This window comes from Eumetopias jubatus, unplaced genomic scaffold (assembly GCF_037043125.1).
Source record: "Eumetopias jubatus isolate StellerSeaLion01/CBP00866 unplaced genomic scaffold, mEumJub1_p1.0 scaffold_10, whole genome shotgun sequence".
Taxonomy (NCBI): Eukaryota; Metazoa; Chordata; class Mammalia; order Carnivora; family Otariidae; genus Eumetopias; species Eumetopias jubatus.
Window position 1 is genome coordinate 91,971,216 of NW_028274816.1, and position 23,520 is coordinate 91,994,735.

The 23,520-nt window shown below is 38.6% G+C and overlaps 1 protein-coding gene across 1 annotated transcript in view; it reads left to right on the top strand.

Moving 5' to 3' along the window:
- The window catches only part of LOC114216114 (ATP-binding cassette sub-family A member 10-like), a gene marked incomplete at its 5' end in the record, with an annotated part of 58,646 nt that overhangs the window by 14,891 nt on the left and 20,235 nt on the right, over nt 1-23,520 (top strand). The window contains 12 exon segments of the mRNA XM_088027055.1: nt 245-413; nt 4,239-4,297; nt 5,356-5,466; nt 5,828-6,003; nt 6,200-6,270; nt 6,272-6,314; nt 6,771-6,936; nt 8,224-8,314; nt 9,372-9,511; nt 10,242-10,361; nt 11,935-12,133; nt 13,693-13,859. Coding sequence (XP_087883181.1) covers nt 245-413; nt 4,239-4,297; nt 5,356-5,466; nt 5,828-6,003; nt 6,200-6,270; nt 6,272-6,314; nt 6,771-6,936; nt 8,224-8,314; nt 9,372-9,511; nt 10,242-10,361; nt 11,935-12,133; nt 13,693-13,859 — 1,512 coding nt within the window.

The following is a 23,520-nucleotide window of genomic DNA, read 5'->3' on the forward strand; positions in this document are numbered from 1 at the left end:
ATTGTATCTATTGAGATGATGGATGTTAGCTGAACCTATTGTAGTAATCATCTTACAATATATGTAAATCAAACCATCATGCCTTAATCGTATACAGTTATAGAAGTCAATTATTTCTGAACAGAACTGGAAAACAATCATTACTGTGTAGGAAAAAATTGGTATCAAGCTACACTAGGACAGATATCATTCTTTACTGATGTAGATGATTAATTCAATATCTAACTGTGTCTTGATTGATCAGATGAAGATGGCCTCCGGCATTCACCATTGTTTTTCCTGAAGTCTTCATTTTGGTCGCAACGTCAAAACACTCACTATGAAGTCTTTGAGGACAAAATAAATCCTGAGCATTCCTCTGATGACTCTTTTGAACCAGTGCCTCCAGAGTTCCATGGACAAGAAGCTATAAGGTAACTAACAAATTATGTATACTCTTCTAACACACACACACACATTATGATATGTATATACGTACACATATAGCATATAAAATAGACACACGTTTCTTAGATTATCTGCCTTTAGGGAGTATATGGATTAAAGTTTTGAAGTCAAAAGATTTCTCTATAATTTAGTAGCTTGGTAACTTTTTGCTGAACCATGTGAGATCTCTAAATTTCATTTTCTTCATTTCTAAGAAATGTGTAATATAATTCAATAGTACAATGACTTCTTGAGGAATTTAAAGAATCAGTGAGATAATTAAATATGCCTGTTAGGTAACAGGAACTGGATAAATGTTAGTTATCTTTATCCATATGGGTGTTGATTGAAAGGGCATAGAAATAAATAATGTAGAGAAAAGCATTGGTAAAGCATGGGCATAGAAATAAATAATGTAGAGAAAAGCATTGGTAAAGGTTTTAAGGAAAACAAGGAAGATGTATAGACAATGACTGCCTAATTCTTAATTTCATCATAATTTAGTGCATGCTTCTCTAGGTGTTTGCTTATTTTATTGAAGGAGATTATTGAAAAGTACTCCTAAATGACATTCCATTTATGTGAAGTTATTTTTTTGAAAGTGTATTCTGAGGACAAAATGGAACATAGTGATTACAATGTGCTCCAAGGATTGAAACCACCTGGTTTGAATCCTGGCTTTACTGCTTGTTAACTGTGTAATCCCAGCTAAGTTACTTGCCCGTATCTCGGTTTCTGTATCTTAAAAATGGGCATGACACTGGTAATAAGTTTGTTATGAAGAGTAAATGAGCTACCACGCATAAAGCTTTTAGAATAGTGCCTAGCCCATAATAAGCATTTGGTAACTGTTTGCTAATAGGAATATCATGGATAAATTCAATCAGTTATTCTTATATCAGTTCACTTATTTTGAAACAGTTAGGTCAGAGGTGATTGGTAAAAGTATCTGGGAGAAGGGGAAATGAGCAGGGAGGCAACAGAGAAAGGAAAAAACTATAACCTGACACAGAAAGATTAGAGAAAACCCTCTATTCCCTGGAGTTGGAACTTCTCAAATTCTACCATTTCTAGTAGTTTTTCAAGCCATAACTCCTGTGTGAAAACTTACATAGCTATTTCAGTTTATCCTGTTCCTTACCACTAACTTACAATAACTATGTTGACACCAGAAAGTTTAGTTAAATTAACAAGCTAAATCAAGACTAAATCACATTAGGCCAAAATCTCACCTTTCAGCAACATGGTTCCATAAATGCCCAGAACCTTAACCCTGACTCGTATTCCTCCAGTGGGCAATGAAGATGGGTATGGTTGTGTGGTCATTCAGTTCTCCTAAGTGGATGCCACCAGTTGTCCTATTCAATGGTCTTAGATCCAATTTGGTGTTAATACTCTAACATGAAATGAGTGTACTCCCAGGTACATACAACAGCTCTAGCCTGTTTGAACCTGCACACTCTGTCCTCTACCTTGACAGCCCCTCTTTTTATGCTTGATAGCCCAAAGTGCCTCACACGTTGGATCGTTGGACCAGACTGTTTCTGCTGGCAAATTAGTTCCTTCATTTATTCATCATTCATTAAGCCCTCTGCCAGAACTAGGATTCAAAGATGAATGACAGTCTTCCACCTCAGGACAGGCAGAGCCTGGGGGGAATCAGGCACTTAAATAGATAAAGAGTAAAAAGAGTGGTAGAGATGGATGCCGAGAATAACCAAACCTAGAGAAGGATCATTCAGCCCAGCCTAAGAGTGGTAGGAAAGGTCAGAAGGAGAAAACTCTTGAGGTGAGTCTTATGGAAGGGAAAGGTCACATAAGTTGTGATGGGGCACATGAAGGTTTTTCCAAACAGGGAATACAGCATGACCAGCATAGCACAGCAAGAAACAATGTGCATGTGTCTAAAGAATGATAAGAAAGTGACATTTCTGAGCTCAAAATACAAGGCTAGAAGAGGGAGAAGTCAATATTAAGAGGTACGGGCCAAATCAGCATTTGGTAACTGTTTGCTAAGAAGGACAATCTGTCCTGCATAGTGTGGGGAACCACCAAGTGATTTTAGGGAGGCAAATTAGACAGCCAGACCTCTGACAGATCACTCGGACAGCTTTCTGGAATGGATTTGAAGTCAACACAACTGGAGAAATGGAAGCGTTCCAAAGGTTGTGTCAGTCTGGGTTTGGTCAGGAAAAGTGAGTTGCTGGAAATATTATATAAGTAAAGGGATTTGGTATGGGAATTAGTAATTCATAAAAGTACTACGAATGGAAGAGGGAGGTTCAAGAAAGCTGCAGCCAGAAAGTCAGGGAAACAGCCACTGAGGACCTTATCCAGATGCATGGAAGTGGGTGGGTCTCACAAAGTTTGCTGGGATTCTCTGGGAAAGTTCCCACCAGGTTTCTTAATCTCCAGCAGCAAAACAGGGCTTGTCAAGAAGTCTGAGAAGCTGCTACAAACCTAGAGTCTGCCCATGTGTCTGCCCCCATGACCTTCAGAGAAAAATGGCCTTTTTTCACTTCTGCTTTCCAAATCTTGCCCAAGTTCTCCTTAAGTCCAATACAGAGAAGGATTTCTGGGAAGTGTAGTTCCTGGTATATCCTCTGTATTGCAGGAGCCAAGGGGCTAGGTTGATGGAAAGGGAAAACATCATCAGGTTCAGAGATCAAGGTGAGAAATGATAAGAATCTGGACTAGAAGGTCATAGACAAGTGATAAAGGGATAGATTCAAAGAGATTTCATAAACTTAAATTCATAAATCCATAAGGTTAAATTAGAGTAATTTAGTAGACCACAGGATGAGGTGAGAGAGAGAGAAGAAAGAAGGACGTTTCTTGGGCATTTATTTAATTGGCATTCCTCGGTAGATGCTGAAAACACCAACTGAGAAAGAGAACAGAAGTGGGACTGGTTTAGAGGGAAAAATAATAAGCCCTGTGTGGTATCTATGTGTAGATGCAGAGCAAAAAGCTGGATATGTACATTTGAGACTTTGAAGAAAGGCCTAAAGACACAAATTTGGGAATCATTAGTATCTAAGAGTTGAAGCAATGAGAGTGGGCACTATTATATGGCAAAGATTTGAGAATAAGAAAAATAGTTGGTTAAGTGTAGAATCCAGTTTAAGGGATCCATAAAGTATGCTGAGTGGAAGAGTCAGAGAAGGATATGGAAACCGAGAGGGCAGAAGCCAAGGAAATAAAGCCTTGCAAGAAGAAAGGAGCTAGCAGTCGTTTAATACAGCATCTATTAAACAATGACGGGAAAGTGTCAGTGTCCATTGGATTCCATAGAGTGTCATCGGTGTCTTTGCTGAGGATAGTTTCAGTGGAGTTGTAGGGTCAGAAGCTATGTTGCTTTAGGTTGGGAATAAATGTGAGATAAAGAAATGGAAACAGAAAGTAGAGAGACTATATTTTGGTAAATTTGCCTGTGGAGGGAAGAAAAATTAAATAATAGCTAGAGAGGGGTTCAGGACGGAAGGAAAGCCTCTCCCCCACCATCGCTTCCTTGCTCTCCCTCCTGTTTTTTCCTTCCTTTCTTTCAATGGTAGCTCTCTCTTCATTTGCCAACTGAGAGAAATAGCTGGAATTTATGAAATAACAAGTTTGATAACAGTATGAGCAGGTCTGTGCAAATCTCTTTGGGGGTGGTGTGAGCTTTCCCCACTGCCCTCCTTCGATCCGTTATGAGGGTGACACCCTACCTTGTGAGGTTCGGGATTAATCACAAACTGTAATATTGGCAGTTAACATAATCTGTGTCATTAGAAAATGTACTTACCTCAAAGTTGCTTCATCTTTTTTTTCAGAATCAGAAATGTTACAAAAGAATATGATGGAAAGCCTGAAAAAGTAGAAGCATTGCAAGGTGAAGAGAAAAACTTCATTGTTTTGATGATGTTTTTAATTTAAAAAAATTTTTTTTTTGTTTCCTGAAGATGCAAACAGTCCTAGTGGCAAATTAGAGAATGAGTCTAGATAAAAAGAAAAATTTTAAAAAGCCCACATTTCTACTCTGAGGGATAGTCATCGATAACCTATTTACATATATATATAAATTTTTTAAAAATAGGATTGTACTGCTTGTGCTGGTTTATAATCTTTGACTTGGATTTGTCAGACTGAGCTTGCAGTATCACTGGAATTGTGCTTACTTTCATAAGACTTCTCATCATCTGTTTTGGGCTGTGGTTTGTCTTGTTTTTGATTCTCTGACAATATAATTCCACATGTTGTCTATCTTCAGAGAATCTTAAAATTTCTAGGGTGCTAATGGAACTCTATTGTTTCTCCATGGAGTTAGATAATGTTTCAAATACTCAAGAAAAAATTATCAAGTCCTAAGCACTCAGATAGAAAAATGCCTGTGATGTGTCCTGGGTCCCACAGACCCCTCTAGAGACCATGACCTCACTTTTGTGATACAAAACAGAGCAGTGACCAGTGCCAGAGAAAACTTTACCATCCTCTCTTTTACCCATGCTCCCTCCCTCCAAATGTGGAATACATACCCCTTTGCCTCTATCCCTGGCCCTTCTGTCTCAGCTCTGGGAGCCTCTGGGAGACTGTTTCCTCAGTCACACTGCTTTCCGTGGCCCAGGAAGCAAATACTCTCTTCACTCTGCTTTATTCCTGGTAGCCTTTGCTCTGTTCTTTAACATTGAATTAATATATTCTTTGACATTTGAAGGATTCAGGTAGGGAGGAAGGTAGAAATTTATATTCTCAGTCTTGATCCAGTTTCTCCAGAGAAATTAAGGTTTTGTCTTCATAAAAAGACACAATTAAATATATAATTTCAGAGGGTACACATAAGAATACCAATAAATGAAGCGCTGCGATACATTTGACTCTTACAAACTTTTGTAAGGTCCACTCCATCTGAATATAATCCAAAGTCTAATTTTCCATTTTATTCTAAAACAGGCATATTTCTTGACATATATGAAGGACAGGTCATTGCAATACTTGGACACAGCAGAGCTGGTAAATCGACACTGCTAAACATTCTGAATGGGTTGTCTGGTTCTACAAAAGGTAAGAAAATAATTTTAGAAGCAAGTTGGCTGATGAAGCAGGTTCCTCAATGAGATTGTGCAAAACAAAAACACTTCTCTAAAGCAGGCTTTTTTACACAGTTGAGTAATTTAGAATAGGAACTATTTATTTCATATTTATATAAATTCACCAGAAAGTTTGTATCTCCGCTCTGCTATTGTCATTCTTTGTCCACTTTGCATTGCCCTGGACCCTGATATTTATGTTAAAAATAATCTGAATTTCTCAATGTATTATTTATGCAATTATGAAATGTGAAGTTTGTTCAACTAATATCCTGTCTTACCACTTCCTAGAGTCACTTTTCTGGTGTTGAATACTTGAAAATTTCTATTTACAGGATCAGTCACTATTTATAATACTCAACTCTCTGAAATAACTAACATGGAAGAAATGAGAAAGAATATTGGATTTTGTCCACAATTCGATATTCAATTTGACTTTCTTACTGTGAGAGAAAACCTCAGGCTACTTGCTAAAATAAAAGGGATTCAGTCAGAAGAAGTAGAACGAGAGGCAGGTGAACATATTAGAACTAATGCCTTTGAAAATAATATACTTTGCTCTTGACCATGTTTTTGTTGAACTATTACTTTATTTTTTCATAAATAAAGCTTAATTGATGAAGTTCTTAGAATAGATTTCTCCTAATTATTAGAAGAACTGATTAAAGTAAAATATTTTTTATTATGTAGAGGTATTTTTTCAATAGGTAAAAAGAGTTATAATGGAATTGGACATACAAAACATTCAAGATGTTATTGCTAAAAAATTAGGTGGTGGAGGGAAAACTAACATTTGGGATTGCCATTTTAGGAGATCCTTGGGTAAGAGAAAAAATATTTTTTGAGATTAATTTGGTTTTTTTTTTTAAAGATTTTATTTACTTATTTGAGAGGGAGTGAGCGAGAGAGCATGAGTTGGGGGGCAGGGGAGGGCAATGGGAGAGGGAGAAGCAGACTCCCGGCTGAACAGGGAGCCCAACACAGGGCTTGATCCCAGGACCCTGGGATCATGACCTGAGCCAAAGGCAGACAGTTAACTGACTGAGCCACCCAGGCGCCCCAAGATTAATTTGTATTGAAGGCTTTCAAGCTATTATTAAAGTCCAAACTCTAATTACCAAATATAAGAGAAAATTTGTAATAAAGGACCATGCAAGCCTATGAGGAATCCAGTGGAGGGCTGTATTTGAATCTAGAAATCATATGGGTTTCCCTGCAACTTTCTAAAGACCCTCACTTGGAAGTGGAAGATGAGCTCATACTCTTCCTCCTCTGTAGGTTTTGCTACTGGATGAATCGACTGTTGGGTTGGATCCTTTTTCAAGGCACCAAGTTTGGACCTTCCTGAAGGAGCATAAAACAAACCGCACAGTCCTTCTTAGTACCCAGATCATGGATGAGGCTTACATCGTGGCTGATGATTCTTGGTTTCTTTCTTCTAATAGTTATTTAAGGATTGAACATGAGAGATATTCTCTATAATCTGTTTTTAAAAGTAGAGAATCCTGTTTGTAATCCATTTGAGTGACTGCCTTGTAAAGATGAAATTTGCTTTGGAAGAATTCTGATCCCCCATTGAGTTCTTAGACCCATGCTTTATGTATCTTCTTGTCTGTAACTTTCTTCACTGTCTACATTAATCACAAGTATATTTTTAAAATTTTAAAACTCTAATATTTCATATATAGTTTTGTTGGATAGAAAAAACTTTTAGCTGGAAAAATTATTTTTAAATTTATAACCCTTTGTTGCCTTCTTAGGAGGATCCTTGGTATACTAAGCAAGGTATTGAGTGTGAAGATGCAAGATTGGAGAATTAGAGATTGAATAAATGTTCTGTCTAGGACATAGTGGCAAGTGGGGAAGACGAGTTTCAGTAAGCCAGGAAATGGTGCAAGGCAGAATCTTAAAAAAACTGAAGACAGAAATAAACTCAGTGAAAAGAAATTTTTGCTTTCTAACGTGCAGTATAATCTTATTCTAAGTTTCGTCCATGAAATCTGAAGTAAATATACTTTACTCTGAGTCAGTTTCCTCCTGCCTTAATAAAGCTATGAAACAGCCATCCCCAAACTTAGTGTCTTAAGTCAATTAAGTATTTATTGAGTGCATGAGTTGGAGAGTTAGAAATTTAGGGTGGGCTCACTTAGAAAGTTTTTCAGGTCTTTGACTGGGTTCGCTTACATGTCTGGTGGTTGAGTGACCATTGGCAAGTCCAGTCAGGTGACCTAAGGTGGCTTAGGTGTCAGCCTAGGTGTATTTCCTCTTCCAGCAGACTGCCCCAGGCATTCTCACGGCAATGACTAAGGCTCTAGAGACCAAGTCCCAAAGCATAAGCCCATTCCAAACCTCTACTTGCCAAAGTCGGCTAACATGCCATTGGCCTCATGTAGTGGAGGCACATATCAAGGGATGGAGCAGGTCTCTTAGCCCATGGTGAGAGAACACTCTAAAGTTACATAGCAAAGTATGTGGATAAAGGGAGAATGGAAGATTTGGGCTATCCTTGCAATGTTTTATGCCATTGGATAAGCTGTGAGGGATGCAATGAATTTCTGAGTCCTGCTTCAAACGAAGCATGGGGGTGAGAGGTGGTGCTGCACCCAGGAACTCAGTTATATCAAGACTGCATTCATATTGAAAAATTCATTTGGTGATTTGGTCTCCAGAGCAGAGAATATACCCATATAAGGAATTAACATAATTTATTCTTTCTTTTCTTTCTTCTCAGATAGGAAAGTGTTTCTGTCTAATGGGAAGTTGAAATGGGCAGGGTCATCTTTGTTTCTGAAGCAAAAATGGGGTATTGGATATCATTTAAGGTAATGTATTCTGGGAGTAGCTTTTTAATATGAGTATCAATATAAGAGGTGACATTTCATGTAATCCTCTAGAGATATAAGAAAGCCAGCTTAATATTTGGTGGAAATTGATGTACAATAATCAGTATAATGTATCTCCCTCATTAACATGTGCCTTGATATTTATCTCTTGGTTTTAAACATGTAAATTTCTAAATGTGTATGTATCTTTCAATAAAACATTTTTGGCTAATATATCGGAAACATAATTATGTTTTCAAAAAGCAACTGATAATTTATGGGCCACCTGGTTAAGTGTCTGATTCTTGATTTTGGCTCAGGTCATGATCTCGGTGTAGTGAGATTGAGCCCCGTGTTGGGCTCCGTGCTGGGTGTGGAATCTGCTTAGGATTCTCTCCCTCTCCTTCTGCCCCTCCCCTCACTCTTGCACTCTCTTTCTCTCAAAAAAAAAAAAAAAAAAGTTGATAATTTTTAACAAAACAATTGGCCCTAAAGTTCTGAAATTGTATTCCAAATCTACTTTATATGTCAGAATATCACATGGGATAATTTAGAAAACATAGCATATCAACAGGCAAGTTATTGGCATTAATAGAAGCCATTTGCTGCAAGAAAGCAACTGTTTATTAAAACCTTATTAATTTTTTAGTGATCCAGAAGTAATGTTTCATGGACTTTATATCCTATCATGATTTTATATATATATATACATACATATCTCTATATAATCAGTATATGTGTTTTTACCTGCTAGCCTGCTATCTATCTATCCATACATCCATATAACATGTAAACTGAAATTTCCACTTATTTTAGGAAGTTGCCTGGGAGATTGGGGTTGACATGTAACGCACTGTATTTTTTCCCATTTAAAGTAATTCAGACACGGCTACCATTTAGCACTTGGAAATGGAACATTTTATTTGTGGGAACTGATTACTGAAATTAGCAGGAGATGCCTCTAATAAATACAAATGATTTAATAGAAAACTGTCTTTTAATGAGCAGTGGTGTTAGAGATGAATTCAAAAGACTTATGCTTCTTTTGAAATGTTAGTTTACACAGGAATGAAATGTGTAATCCGGAAAGAATTACATCCCTCAATAGACAACACATCCCTGATGCCGAGTTAGCAGCAGAAAGTGAAGAAAAACTTGTGTACATTTTGCCCTTGGAAAGAACAAACAAATTTCCAGGTAACTTACCATATGATCACATAGAATACAGCTAAGTGTCCACAATAGGCTGATTGCATTTTCTATTTTCCATCAGTTGGGTTTTAAAGTTTATACACCTCGCACTATTTATTCTAAGAGCTCTGCCTCCTGTTTTCAATATAATGAAGTGTGTTATCAGATACATGGTTTTAGTGTGAGAGCAACTAAAATTTCCATGAATGTATTTCACTGAAAAATCCAGATTTACCCTCTCTGTCAGCATTCAATGAAGCCTTGAAATGTCTTTTCTGAAGCAGCAAAAACTTTTCATTTCTTTTAGAGACACAGATTAAGTAAGGCCTTATTTTTTTAAAACACTTGGAAGTAGGTCAACAGGGTCTTTGTAAGATATCATTTTTATTGTAAGTGTAATATGCTCAGTATAGAAAAACTAGAAAATACAGAGAAGGAAATATAATTTACCCATGCTTAATGAATTTTTGAATAGACATACATACTTAAACAAACATATACATGGCCATAGTGATGCAAGAAATTTTAAAGCCTATGAAACGGAAAAGAGATGCAAAATAATAAAATTGATTTGAAAGACAAGAGAACATGGAAATATTTTTATTAGATTATTGTGGCAGCTTTAATATGAAAATATGTTTAGATTTATCTATTCTGAGTAATCTTTAGGACTTTGTATTTTAGTGTACTTATTAGCAAATTTAATTGCATTATTTTATTGCTGTCTGCTTTTTAGATCTTTACAGTGACCTTGAAAAGTGTCCTGACGAAGGCGTAATGAATTATGGTGTTTCCATGACAACTCTCAATGAAGTCTTTGTGAACCTAGAAGGCAAATCAACAATTGATGAGCCAGGTATAATGATGTGTGTCTAACAGAAAATTAGAAAGAGGAAACAGAAAATGACCACGTATTGATTCATTTTGATAAGTTTTTATGTGGAATTCTGCTTAAATGTATATTAGATATAAAATAGGGTTGCCCACTTTTAAAAGTATCATAATTGTTTTATATCTAACATAATCAGACTTGGTGCTAAGTAGTTACTCTATTACTGTGCCCACTTCCCCATATCATCAGTAGCTCTCTGCTAATGTCATGAGTTCTGGCTTCATCTCTTACTTGCCATTTCCTATAAAAATGTACTCTTACTTAGGTAATAAATTAATTCTAATTAATGTATTCATAAAGAATAAATAAGTTGATATTTTCCCTTAGTTTAGTTTGTAAAACTAATAATTAGAAGAATGTAGGAGCTAATATGTGCCAGCCATTGTGCTCAGCTGTTGGATTACATTGTTCTTAATTCCCATAATAACTTTGTTATGCAGGGAGAAAACTGAGATTTGGAAAAATTGAGTGATTAGTCAGAACCATAACAGCTGCTGTGAGGCATATGTGAGATTTGAATAGGAGGTCTTTCCTGGACTTAAAACCAGTGTCTTGACTGTTGAATCATAGATCTGTACTTTTGAAACAAATAATGCAATCTATGTTAAGAAAAAAGAAAAAGAAGAAGATAGCAGGAGGGGAAGAATGAAGGGGAGTAAGTCGGAGGGGGAGACAAACCATGAGAGACAATGGACTCTGAAAAACAAACTGAGGGTTCTAGAGGGGAGGGGGTGGGGGGATGGGTTAGCCTGGTGATGGGTATTAAGGAGGGCACATTCTGCGCGGAGCACTGGGTGTTATGCACAAACAATGAATCATGGAACACTACATCAAGAACTAATGATGTAATGTATGGTGATTAACATAACAATAAAAATAAATAAATAAAAGTTATTGCAAAAAAAAAAAAAAACAGTGTCTTGAAATAGTCACTGGGATGTCAGTCATCAGTGATGAACTAATCCTGTGGAGGACTTCTAGATGACAGAGGAGCCCTTTTAGAAACTCAGCTACAGGGGCACCTGGGTGGCTCAGTGGGTTAAGCATCTAACTTGATATCGGCTCAGGTCGTGATCTCGGGGTCATGGGGCTGAGCCCTGCATCAGGCTCCGTGCTCAGCATGGAGTCTGCTTCAGATCCTCTCCTTCTGTCCTTCCCCATGCTCATGCATGCACGCTTTCTCTCTCAAATGAATAAATAAAATAAACCAAAAAAAAAAAATTCAGCTACATAAATTTATATTTATGTTTTTACATAAACCTTTTTTTCTCTGCAAAAATCCCTTAGTGAAGAACTGCTGCTATTAGATATGAAAGAATAAATGCTTCCCAAGAAGGCTAAACCATCCTCAAAAATGAATTTACTCACTCATTGGAATTATAGTTGTCTGAAGGACAGATTTTGAATATGAGTTGTGGATATCAGTAGCTTAACTTGTTAGAAGTGCTGTTTCAAATATTCTAGTGTATTTTCGAAGTTTCTAGAGAGAAAGTGCAAATAACATAGCCGATTTTAATGGTTTATTACATGGTTACAGATTTTGGCATTCGGAAAGAGGAGAAAGTCAATGAGACAAGAGATACTGGAACTGAGTCTGAAATGCAACAGGCTCCTTGTTCTCTTCCTGGATTGAGAAAGGTTATTAGTATTGGAACTCTCTGGAAACAACAGGTATGTGCCATGGCAAAGCTTCTCTTCTTAAAGTTAAGGCATGAAAGGAAAATTCTTTTGTTCTTGTAAGTATCAGATTACTTTAAATCTCTTTAGTCAATATATGCAAAAAAGTTTAAATGTGAAGAAAATAAGTCTATTAATTTCTTCACCCATTTAACAAAGTTTTTGGAGTGCCTATAAATGTCCTACACAGTAAGCACAGTTGACAAGGCCTTTCAACTTACATCTTGTGGGGGAGAAAAATACCAATGAAATAATTACCCAATAAATATGTTAATTATTCCTTATATCACAAATTTTTATTGAAGCCTGTTATGTGGTAGGCATTGTTTTAGGTGCTGTGGTGTTTACCTTCTGGTTGGGAGGAAAAGATAACAAATAACAAATATAAAAACTAAGTAAGTTATATAGTAAGTTATGCAGAATAGAGTAAGGGGATGGGAAAGGCTGGTGGGAGTTAGGAGTTCATTATAATTCTAAATAAGGTGGTCAGTGTTGGCCTCATTGGAATGGTCACATTTGAGCCAAGTTTGGAAAAGCCAAGCAAATAAGAGAGGGAGAAAACCAGTTTAGAGCAGAAAGCATCAGTTGTATTTGGCAAAAGGGAAGTCATTGAAGGTTTTGAAAAGAGAAGGTCTGAGGTGCTTGACCATGGAGAGAAGTAGAAAGAGCAGTAGTAGCTGAAGGGAGATTGAAATTCAGAGGAAGCTTCTTTTTTCTTTTTGTTTTTTTAATGAATGGGAGACATTAGAACATGCTTTAGTCATGATGGGAATATGTTGGTAGGGAAATAATTGAAGATGAGCTAACTGAGCAAGATCTCAGGGAGGGTGGCAAGCGTCTGGATCCAGAGCAATATTGAAAACTGACTTTGATAGGGAGGAAAGACAGCATCTGTTACAACAGAAAGGAACATTGACAGGTTGGATATGTTTTCTGGGTTTTTTGGGGGGAGAGATGATAAGACCAGGGGGAGTTTCTGTCTGATGGACTTCATTTTTTCCCTATGAAATATGAGGCTTAGAGTGAGGAAGAAGGAGGTAGAGCCTGAGGTCTGATGAGAAAGGAGTCTGCAAAGACTGGACTCACAACCTTATTAGAGAAACAAAAAGATTACTCGAAAGACTTTTACTCATTGTTTGAGCTGGAAAAATAAATTCTAGGATCTGAAATAGTACATTAAATATGGCATCTAGTTTTGTGAAAATTAAAGTATATATAAAACAACAGCTGATGACAGTTAAAATTTTACTTGAAATTGTGCACATCACAAGTCTGAGGGCAGTGTGAAATTGGGTTCCTTTCCCTTTAAAACTATGTAGGCAGGCTGTTGGAAGGTCCTGGTATCCCGTCAAATCGTCAGACCATTTTTTCCGGTTGTCCTGGTCAACCACTTGGATCTCACCTTCTCTTTTTGATGCTCTATTATCCTTGGACATCTTGCAATGTGATAATGATTTATGAAAAATTTTGAGCCCGTTTTCGATTAATTTCATTTATGTAACTAAAGGCCATATTTGTATGTTGAATTTCCATAGGTTGGCATTTATATAGCATGTTTGTGACTTAAATAATCAGAGGGAAAATGTTTTAGACTTGCATTTTAATTTTCTTTACTTAGGTTACTGATACTTGGTAACCCTTTTACCCCCACCATTTTTGAGAAGATAGTGGATGTGGTATCTAATTACACTTATTTTTGGGAGCTTTCATCCAGTATGTATTTCCTTTCTCTGAAACAACCCTTACAGGCTCCTCTTACCAGTCTATTGGTCATCAATAATACAGGTGAGAAATAGGGATTCAATTTACTCTTGATTTTTATCATCAAAGATCTTTTGAAACACAAACCTGAGCAGCAAAAAGACCTCTGTTAAGAACAACTAGGGGGAGAGCAGGCGGAGCAAGATGGTGGAGGAGCAGGAGACCTGGATTTCATCTGGTCTCAGGAATTCAGCTGGATAGGGATCAAACCATTCTGAACACCTACGAACTCAACAGGAGATCGAAGAAAAGAATAGCAACAACTCTCTGAACAGAAAAGCGACCACTTTCTGGAAGGCAGGACGTGCAGAGAAGTGAATCCGAGGCGATATTCGGGAGGATAGATGGCAGGGGAGGGGGCCTCCATCAGCCGCTTCTGGCAAGTGATAGAGCCACAGAGCACAAAATCGGAACTTTTAGAAGTCGTTTCCACTGAGGGACGTTGCTCCAGTGACTAAGCGGGGGGTGGAAACCTCGCGGGACAGTGTGGTCTCAGGACCCTCGGGGTCACAGAAAGACCAGGGGTGCCTGAGTGCGGCAGAGCTCCCAGGGATTGGAGCGGGGAAGCCAGCTGCAGAGACAGAGCCGAGGCGCGGGCTCTCAGCTCAGGGTTGCCATACACCATGATCTGGGGCCCAGTCGGGCCACTGCTCCTCCAGCAGGGACCCAACAAGCGGCAGATCCAGGGAGACTCCCCTTCCTCCCCTGGGAGGAGCGGCACGGGAGCGCACCGCAGGGATCTGCTGGGTTTAGAGACTCCACACCGAATCAGGTGCCAGAGATAGAAATGCTCGGTCACAGGCCGGGTGAGCACGGAGTGTGGCCAGAGACCAAGGAGATGGGAGTGATTGACTGCTTTTCTCTGGGGGTGCAGTGAGGAGCAGGGCCCCGAGTTCTCGACTCCTCCGGGTGGAGATTGGGAGGCCGCCATTTTCACTGTTGTCCTCCAACGCTGTACGGAAACCTTGCAGGGAACAAAACTCCCAAGAGCAAACCCGAGCAGATTGCTTAGCCCGGACCCGCAAGGGCAGGGCAATTCCGCCTCCGGCAAAGACATTTGGGAACCACGGCAACAGGCCTCACCCCCAGAAGATCAGCACAAACTACAAGCCAAGACCAAGTTTACCAATCAATGAGAACAGCAGAACTCCAGCGCTAGGGGAATACTGCACAAAGAATTCATGGCTTTTTTACCATGATTCATTAGTCTTTCAAAGTTAATTTTTTTAACTGTTTTTTTTTATTTATTTTTCTTTTTCCCTTTTTCAACCAACATCTTATCAATCCCTTTTTTAAAAAAAAATTTTATTTTTCATTTTTAAAGTCATAATTCAATCTCTTCATAGTAGTTACCCTTATTTTTGGCAGATATGTATATAAGTTGTTCTCTCTTTAAAATTTTGAGATACAGTTTCTTCTAACATATCAAAATATACCCTAAATCTCTAGTGTATGGCTTTGTTCTAGTCTCCTTCCTGATCACATTCTCTCCCCCCTTTTTTTCTTTCTTTCTTTCCTTTTTAATCCTCTTCTTTCTTTTTTCAAACATCTTCTTATCAATTCCTTTTTAAAAATTTTTTATAATTGTCATCTTTACAGTCATATTCCATCCCTTCATCGTATCAACCCTTATTTTGTACATATATAAGTCTTTCTTTCTTTAAAATTTTAGGAGGCACTTTCTTCTAACAGACTAAAATACACCCAAAATCTAGTGTGTGGCACTGATCTATGCACCAGCCTGATCATATTTGATCATATCCTATTTTTGTTTTGTTTTGTTTTCTGTTTTTGTTTGTTTTTATCTTTTTCTTTTCTTTCTTTTCTCTTTTTTCTTTCTTTCCCTTTCTTTTCCCCTGGTTTCAGGTCTTTTCTGATTTGTTTAGAGTACATTTTCTGGGGATGTTGTTAACCTGTTAGCATTTTGTTCTCTCATTCATCTATTTTCCTCTGGACAAAATGACAAGATGAAAAAAATTACCTCAACAAAAAGAACAAGAGGTAGTACCATCTGCCAGGGACCTACTCAATATGGACATTAGTGCGATGTCGGACCTAGAGTTCAGAATCATGACTTTAAAGATGCTAGCTGGGCTTGAAAAAAGCATGGAAGTTATTAGAGAAACCCTTTCCGGAGAAATAAAAGAACTAAAATCTAACCAAGTTGAAATCAAAAAGGCTATTCATGAGGTGCAATAAAAAATGGGGGCACTAACTGCTAGGATAAATGAGGCAGAAGAGAGAATCAGCGATATAGAAGACCAAATGATGGAAAATAAAGACGCTGAGAAAAAGAGAGAGAAACAGCTACAGGATCACGAGGGCAGAATTCGAGAGATAAGCGATATGATAAGACGAAACAACATTAGAATAATTGGGATCCCAGAAGAAGAAGAAAGAGAGAGAGGGGCAGAAGGTATATTGGAGCAAATTATAGCAGAGAATTTCCCTAATGTGGGGAAGGAAACAGGCATCAAAATCCAGGAGGCACAGAGAACCCCTCTCAAAATCCATAAAAATAGGTCAACACCCCGACATCTAATAGTAAAACTTACGAGTCTCAGAGACAAAGAGAAAATCCTGAAAGCAGCGCGGGAGAAGAGATATGTAACCTATAATGGTAGAAACATTAGATTGGCAACAGACCTATCCAGAGAGACCTGGCAGGCCAGAAAGGACTGGCATGACACGAAACGAGAAAAATATGCAGCCAAGAATACTATATCCAGCTAGGGTATCATTGAAAATAGAATTAGAGATAAAAAGCTTGGAGGACAAACAAAAACTAAAGGAATTTGCAACACAAAACCAGCCCTACAAGAAATATTGAAAGAGGTCCTCTAAGCAAAAAGAGAGCCTAAAAGCAGCATAGATAAGAAAGGAGCACAAACAATATACAGTCACAGTCACCTTACAGGCAATACAATGGCACTAAATTCATACCTTTCAATAGTTACCCTGAATGTAAATGGGCTCAATGCCCCAATCAAAAGACACAGGCTATCAGATTGGATTAAAAAACAAGACCCATCAATATGCTGTCTGCAAGAGACTCATTTTAGACCCAAAGACACCCCCAGATTGAAAGTGAGGGGGTGGAAAACCGTTTACCATGCTAATGGACACCAAAAGAAAGCTGGGGTGGCAATCCTTATATCAGACAAATTAGATTTTAAAACAAAGACTGTAAAAAGAGATGAAGAAGGACACTATATCCTACTTAAAGGATCTATCAGACAAGAAGATCTAACAATAGTAAATATCTATGCCCCTAACGTGGGAGCAGCCAATTATATAAGGCAATTAATAACAAAAGGAAAGAAACACATTGACAACAATACAATAATAGTGGGGGACTTTAACACCCCCCTAACTGAAATGGACAGATAATCTAAGCAAAAGATCAACAAGGAAATAAAGACTTTAAATAAAACACTGGACCAAATGGACTTCACAGACATATTCAGAACATTCCATCCCAAAGCAACGGAATACACATTCTTCTCTAGTGCCCATGGAACATTCTCCAGAATTGATCACATCCTAGGTCACAAATCAGGTCTCAACCGGTACCAAAAGATTGGGATTATTCCCTGCATATTTTCAGACCACAATGCTTTGAAACTAGAACTCAATCACAAGAGGAAAGTCGGAAAGAACTCAAATACATGGAGGCTAAAGCGCATCCTAGTAAAGAATGAATGGGTCAACCAGGAAATTAAAGAATTAAAAAAATTTATGGAAACCAATGAAAATGAAAACACAACTGTTCACAATCTTTGGGATACAGCAAAGGCAGTCCTGAGAGGAAAGTATATAGCAATACAAGCCTTTCTCAAGAAACAAGAAAGGTCTCAAATACACAACTTAACCCTACACCTAAATGAGCTGGAGAAAGAACAGCAAAGAAAGCCTAAACCCAGCAGGAGAAGAGAAATCATAAAGATCAGAGCAGAAATCAATGAAATAGAAACCAAAAGAACAGTAGAACAGATCAACGAAACTAGGAGCTGGTTCTTTGAAAGAATTAACAAGATTGATAAACCCCTGGCCAGACTTATCAAAAAGAAAAGAGAAATGACCCAAATCAACAAAATCATGAATGAAAGAGGAGAGATCACAACCAACACCAAAGAAATACAAACAATTCTAAGAACGTATTATGAGCAACTCTATGCCAGCAAATTAGATAACCTGGAAGAAATGGGTGCATTCCTAGAGATGTATCAACTACCAAAATTGAACCAGGAAGAAATAGAAAACCTGAACAGACCTATAACCACTAAGGAAATTGAAGCAGTCATCAAAAATCTCCCAACAGACAAAAGCCCAGGGCCAGATGGCTTCCCAGGGGAATTCTATCAGACATTTCAAGAAGAATTAATACCTATTCTCCTGAAACTGTTCCGAAAAATAGAAATGGAAGGAAAACTTCCAAACTCATTTTACGAGGCCAGCATTACCTTGATCCCAAAACCAAAGACCCCATCAAAAAGCAGAATTACAGACCAATATCCTTGATGAACATGGATGCAAAAATTCTCACCAAAATACTAGCCGATAGGATCAAACAGTACATTAAAAGGATTATTCACCATGACCAAGTGGGATTTATCCCTGGGCTGCAAGGTTGGTTCAACATCCGCAAATCAATCAACGTGATACAATACATTAACAAAAGAAAGAACAAGAATCATATGATCCTCTCAATAGATGCAGAAAAAGCATTTGACAAAGTACAGCATCCTTTCTTGATCAAAACTCTTCAGAGTATAGGGATAGAGGGTACATACCACAATATCATAAAAGCCATCTATGAAAAACCTACAGCGAATATCATTCTCAATGGGGAAAAGCTGAGAGTTTCCCCTAAGGTCAGGAACGCGGCAGGGATGTCCACTCTCACCACTGCTATTCAACATAGTATTAGAAGTCCTAGCCACAGCAATCAGACAACAAAAAGAAATCAAAGGCATCCAAATCGGCAAAGAGGAAGTCAAACTCTCACTCTTTGCAGATGATATGATACTATATGTGGAAAACCCAAAAGACTCCACCCCAAAACGGCTAGAACTAATACAGGAATTCAGTAAAGTAGCAGGTTATAAAATCAGTGCACAGAAATCAGTGGCATTCCTATACACCAACAAGACAGAAGAGAGACAAATCAAGGAGTCGATCCCATTTACAATTGCACCCAAAACCATAAGATACCTAGGAATAAATTTAACCAAAGAGGCAAAGGATCTGTACTCAGAAAACTATAAAATACTCATGAAAGAAATTGAAGAAGACACAAAGAAATGGAAAAACGTTTCATGCTCCTGGATTGGGAGAACAAACATTGTGAAGATGTCAATGCTCCCTAGAACAATCTACACATTCAATGTAATCCCCATCAAAATACCATCCACCTTTTTCAAAGAAATGGAACAAAAAAATCCTAACATTTGTATGGAACCAGAAGAGACCCCGAATAGCCAGAGGAATGTTGAAAAAGAAAAGCAAAGCTGGCGGCATCACAATTCCGGACTTCCAGCTCTATTACAAAGCTGTCATCATCAAGACAGTATGGTACTGGCACAAAAACAGACACATAGGTCAATGGATCAGAATCGAGAGCCCAGAAATGGACCCTCAACTCTATGGTCAACTCATCTTTGACAAAGCAGGAAAGAATGTCCAATGGAAAAAAGACAGTCTCTCCAACAAATGGTGTTGGGAAAATTGGACAGCCACATGCAGAAGAATGAAACTGGACCATTTCCTTACACCACACACAAAAATAGACTCCAAATGGTTGAAAGACCTAAACGTGAGACAGGAGTCCATCAAAATCCTAAAGGAGAACACAGGCAGCCACCTCTTCGACCTCAGCCGCAGCAACTTCTTCCTACAAACATCGCCAAAGGCAAGGGAAGCCAGGACAAAAATGAACTATTGGGATTTCATCAAGATAAAAAGCTTTTGCACAGCAAAAGAAACGGTCCACAAAACCAAAAGACAACCGACAGAATGGGAGAAAATATTTGCAAATGACATCTCAGATAAAGGGCTAGTATCCAAAATCTATAAAGAACGTATCAAACTCAACACCCAAAGAACAAATAATCCAATCAAGAAATGAGCAGAAGACATGAACAGACATTTTTCCAAAGAAGACATCCACATGGCCAACAGACACATGAAAAAGTGCTCCACATCGCTCGGCATCAGGGAAATCCAAATCAAAACCTCAATGAGTTACCACCTCACACCCGTCAGAATGGCTAAAATTAATAAGTCAGGAAACGACGGATGTTGGCGGGGATGTGGAGAAAGGGGAACCCTCCTACACTGTTGGTGGGAATGCAAGCTGGTGCAACCCCTCTGGAAAACAATATGGAGGTTCCTCAAACAGTTGAAAATAGAGCTACCATACGATCCAGCAATTGCACTACTGGGTATTTACCCCAAAGATACAAAAGTAGGGTTCCGAAGGGGTACGTGCACCCCAATGTTTATAGCAGCAATATCCACCATAGCCAAACTGTGGAAAGAGCCAAGATGTCCATCGACAGATGAATGGCTAAAGAAGAAGTGGTATATATACACAATGTAATATTATGCAGCCATCAAAAGGAATGAGATCCTGCCATTTGCAACCACGTGGATAGAACTGGAGGGTGTTATGCTGAGTGAAATAAGTCAATCAGAGGTATCATATGACCTCACTGATATGCAAGGAATTCTTAATCTCAGGAAACAAACAGGGTTGCTGGAGTGGTGGGGGGTGGGAGGGATTGGGTAGCTGGGTGATAGACATTGGGGAGGGTATGTGCTATGGTGAGTGCTGTGAATTGTACAAGACTGATGAATCACGAATCTGTACTTCTGAAACAAATAATGCAATATATGTTAAGAAAAAAAGAGAAGAAGATAGCAGGAGGGGAAGAATGAAGGGGAGTAAGTCGGAGGGGGAGACGGACCATTAGAGACGATGGATTCTGAAAAACAAACTGAGGGTTCTAGAGGGGAGGGGGTGGGGGGATGGGTTAGCCTGGTGATGGGTATTAAAGAGGGCACATTCTGCGTGGAGCACTGGGTGCTATGCACAAACAATGAATCCTGGAACACTACATCAAAAACTAATGATGTAATGTATGGTGATTCACATAACAATAAAAAATTATTAAAAAGAAACAACATGACTTGTTGACATTTAAGAAGATACCATAGCTTTCTGACCATTTCAGATATTAAAACAGTTAATTAATATTCACCTTAAGGATTGAAAAGGCCAGCTATATCCAAATCATAACTTTAATCTCATAAGCAGTGTATAGCTCTGTCCCCAAACCCATTTCAGGCATGTCCTTAGTTTGGGGACCAGTAGTGAGAAAGGGAGCAAAGTCTATCTTTTTATTCTTCCATTTTCTTCTGGATTTTCCTTTCTCCTGTATATCCTGGGGACAAGATAGATTTAGGGGTAAAGAGACCCAACATCTTACTTCTTTGGGGCTGTTATAGTCACAGTGGCTGGTCTTTGTGGATAATATCCAAAGGTTGGATTTAGTGTGGACAGGAATGTCACAAATACAACCAGTTGGAGAATTCAGTATGCCAGCAGAAATCCTAAAGGCTATTAAATTGCTTCTTAGTCTCTAAGTGTCCTTCCTGTAATACCTAATCATATCATTCCTCAGGTCAATTTTATAAGTGGTTGTGCTACAATAGTCAAATGTCCTAACAAGGTAATGCCTCCTTAACTATTGGAATTAGTCCTTGATCTATTTGGTTTTTTTTCCCTATGTTTCCCAATAAAAGGTAGATTTGTCAGTTTCTTTTTTTTTTTAATTTTTTTATTGTTATGTTAATCACCATATATTACATCATTAGTTTTTGGTGCAGTGTTCCATGATTCATTGTTTGTTCATAACACCCAGTGCTCCATGCAGAACGTGCCCTCCTCAATACCCATCACCAGGCTAACCCATCCCCCTACCCCCCTCCCCTCCAGAACCCTCAGTTTGTTTTTCAGAGTCCATCATCTCTCATGGTTCGTCTCCCCCTCTGACATACTCCCCTTTTCTTCCTCTCCTGTTTTCTTCTTTTTCTTTTTTCTTAAAATATGTTGCATTATTTGTTTCAGAAGTACAGATCTGTGATTCAACAGTCTTGCACAATTCACAGCGCTCACCGTAGCACATACCCTCCCCAATGTCTATCACCCAGCCACCCCATCCCTCCCACCCCCAACCACTCCAGTAACACTCAGTTTGTTTCCTGAGATTAAGAATTCCTCATATCAGTGAGGTCATGTGATACATGTCTTTCTCTGATTGACTTATTTCACTCAGCATAACACCCTCCAGTTCCATCCACGTCGTTGCAAATGGCAAGATCTCATTCCTTTTGATGGCTGCATAATATTCCATTGTGTATATATACCACATCTTCTTTATCCATTCATCTGTCGATGGGCATCTTGGCTCTTTCCACAGTTTGGCTATTGTGGACATTGCTGCTATAAACATTGGGGTACACGTACCCCTTCGGGTCCCTACATTTGTATCTTTGGGGTAAATACCCAGTAGTGCAATTGCTGGATCGAACGGTAGCTCTAATTTCAACTGTTTGAGGAACCTCCATACTGTTTTCCAGAGTGGTTGCACCAGCTTGCATTCCCACCAACAGTGTAGAAGGGTTCCCCTTTCTCCACATCCCCGCCAACATCTGTCGTTCCCTGACTTGTTAATTTTAGCCATTCTGACGGGTGTGAGGTGGTATCTCATTGAGGTTTTGATTTGGATTTCCCTGATGCCGAGCGATGTTGAGCACTTTTTCATGTGCCTGTTGGCCATTTGGATGTCTTCTTTGGAGAAATGTCTGTTCATGTCTTCTGCCCATTTCTTGATTGGATTATTTGTTCTTTGGGTGTTGAGTTTGATAAGTTCTTTATAGATTTTGGATACTAGCCCTTTATCTGAGATGTCATTTGCAAATATTTTCTCCCATTCTGTCGGTTGTCTTTTGGTTTTGTGGACCGTTTCTTTTGCTGTGCAAAAGCTTTTTATCTTGATGAAATCCCAATAGTTCATTTTTGCCCGGGCTTCCCGTGCCTTTGGCGATGTTTCTAGGAAGAAGTTGCTGCGGCTAAAGTCGAAAAGGTTGCTACCTGTGTTCTCCTTTAGGATTTTGATGGACTCCTTTCTCACGTTTAGGTCTTTCAACCATTTGGAGTCTATTTTTGTGTGTGGTGAAAGGAAATGGTCCAGTTTCATTCTTCTGCATGTGGCTGTCCAATTTTCCCAACACCATTTGTTGAAGAGACTGTCTTTTTTCCATTGGACATTCTTTCCTGCTTTGTCAAAAATAAGTTGACCATAGAGTTGAGGGTCCATTTCTGGGCTCTCGATTCTGTTCCATTGACCTATGTGTCTGTTTTTGTGCCAGTACCAAACTGTCTTGATGATGACAGCTTTGTAATAGAGCTGGAAGTCCGGAATTGTGATGCCGCCAGCTTTGCTTTTCTTTTTCAGTATTCCTCTGGCTATTCTGGGTCTCTTCTGGTTCCATACAAATTTTAGGATTATTTGTTCCATTTCTTTGAAAAAAGTGGATGGTATTTTGATGGGGATTGCATTGAATGTGTAGATTGCTCTAGGTAGCATTGACATCTTCACAATGTTGATTCTCCCAATCC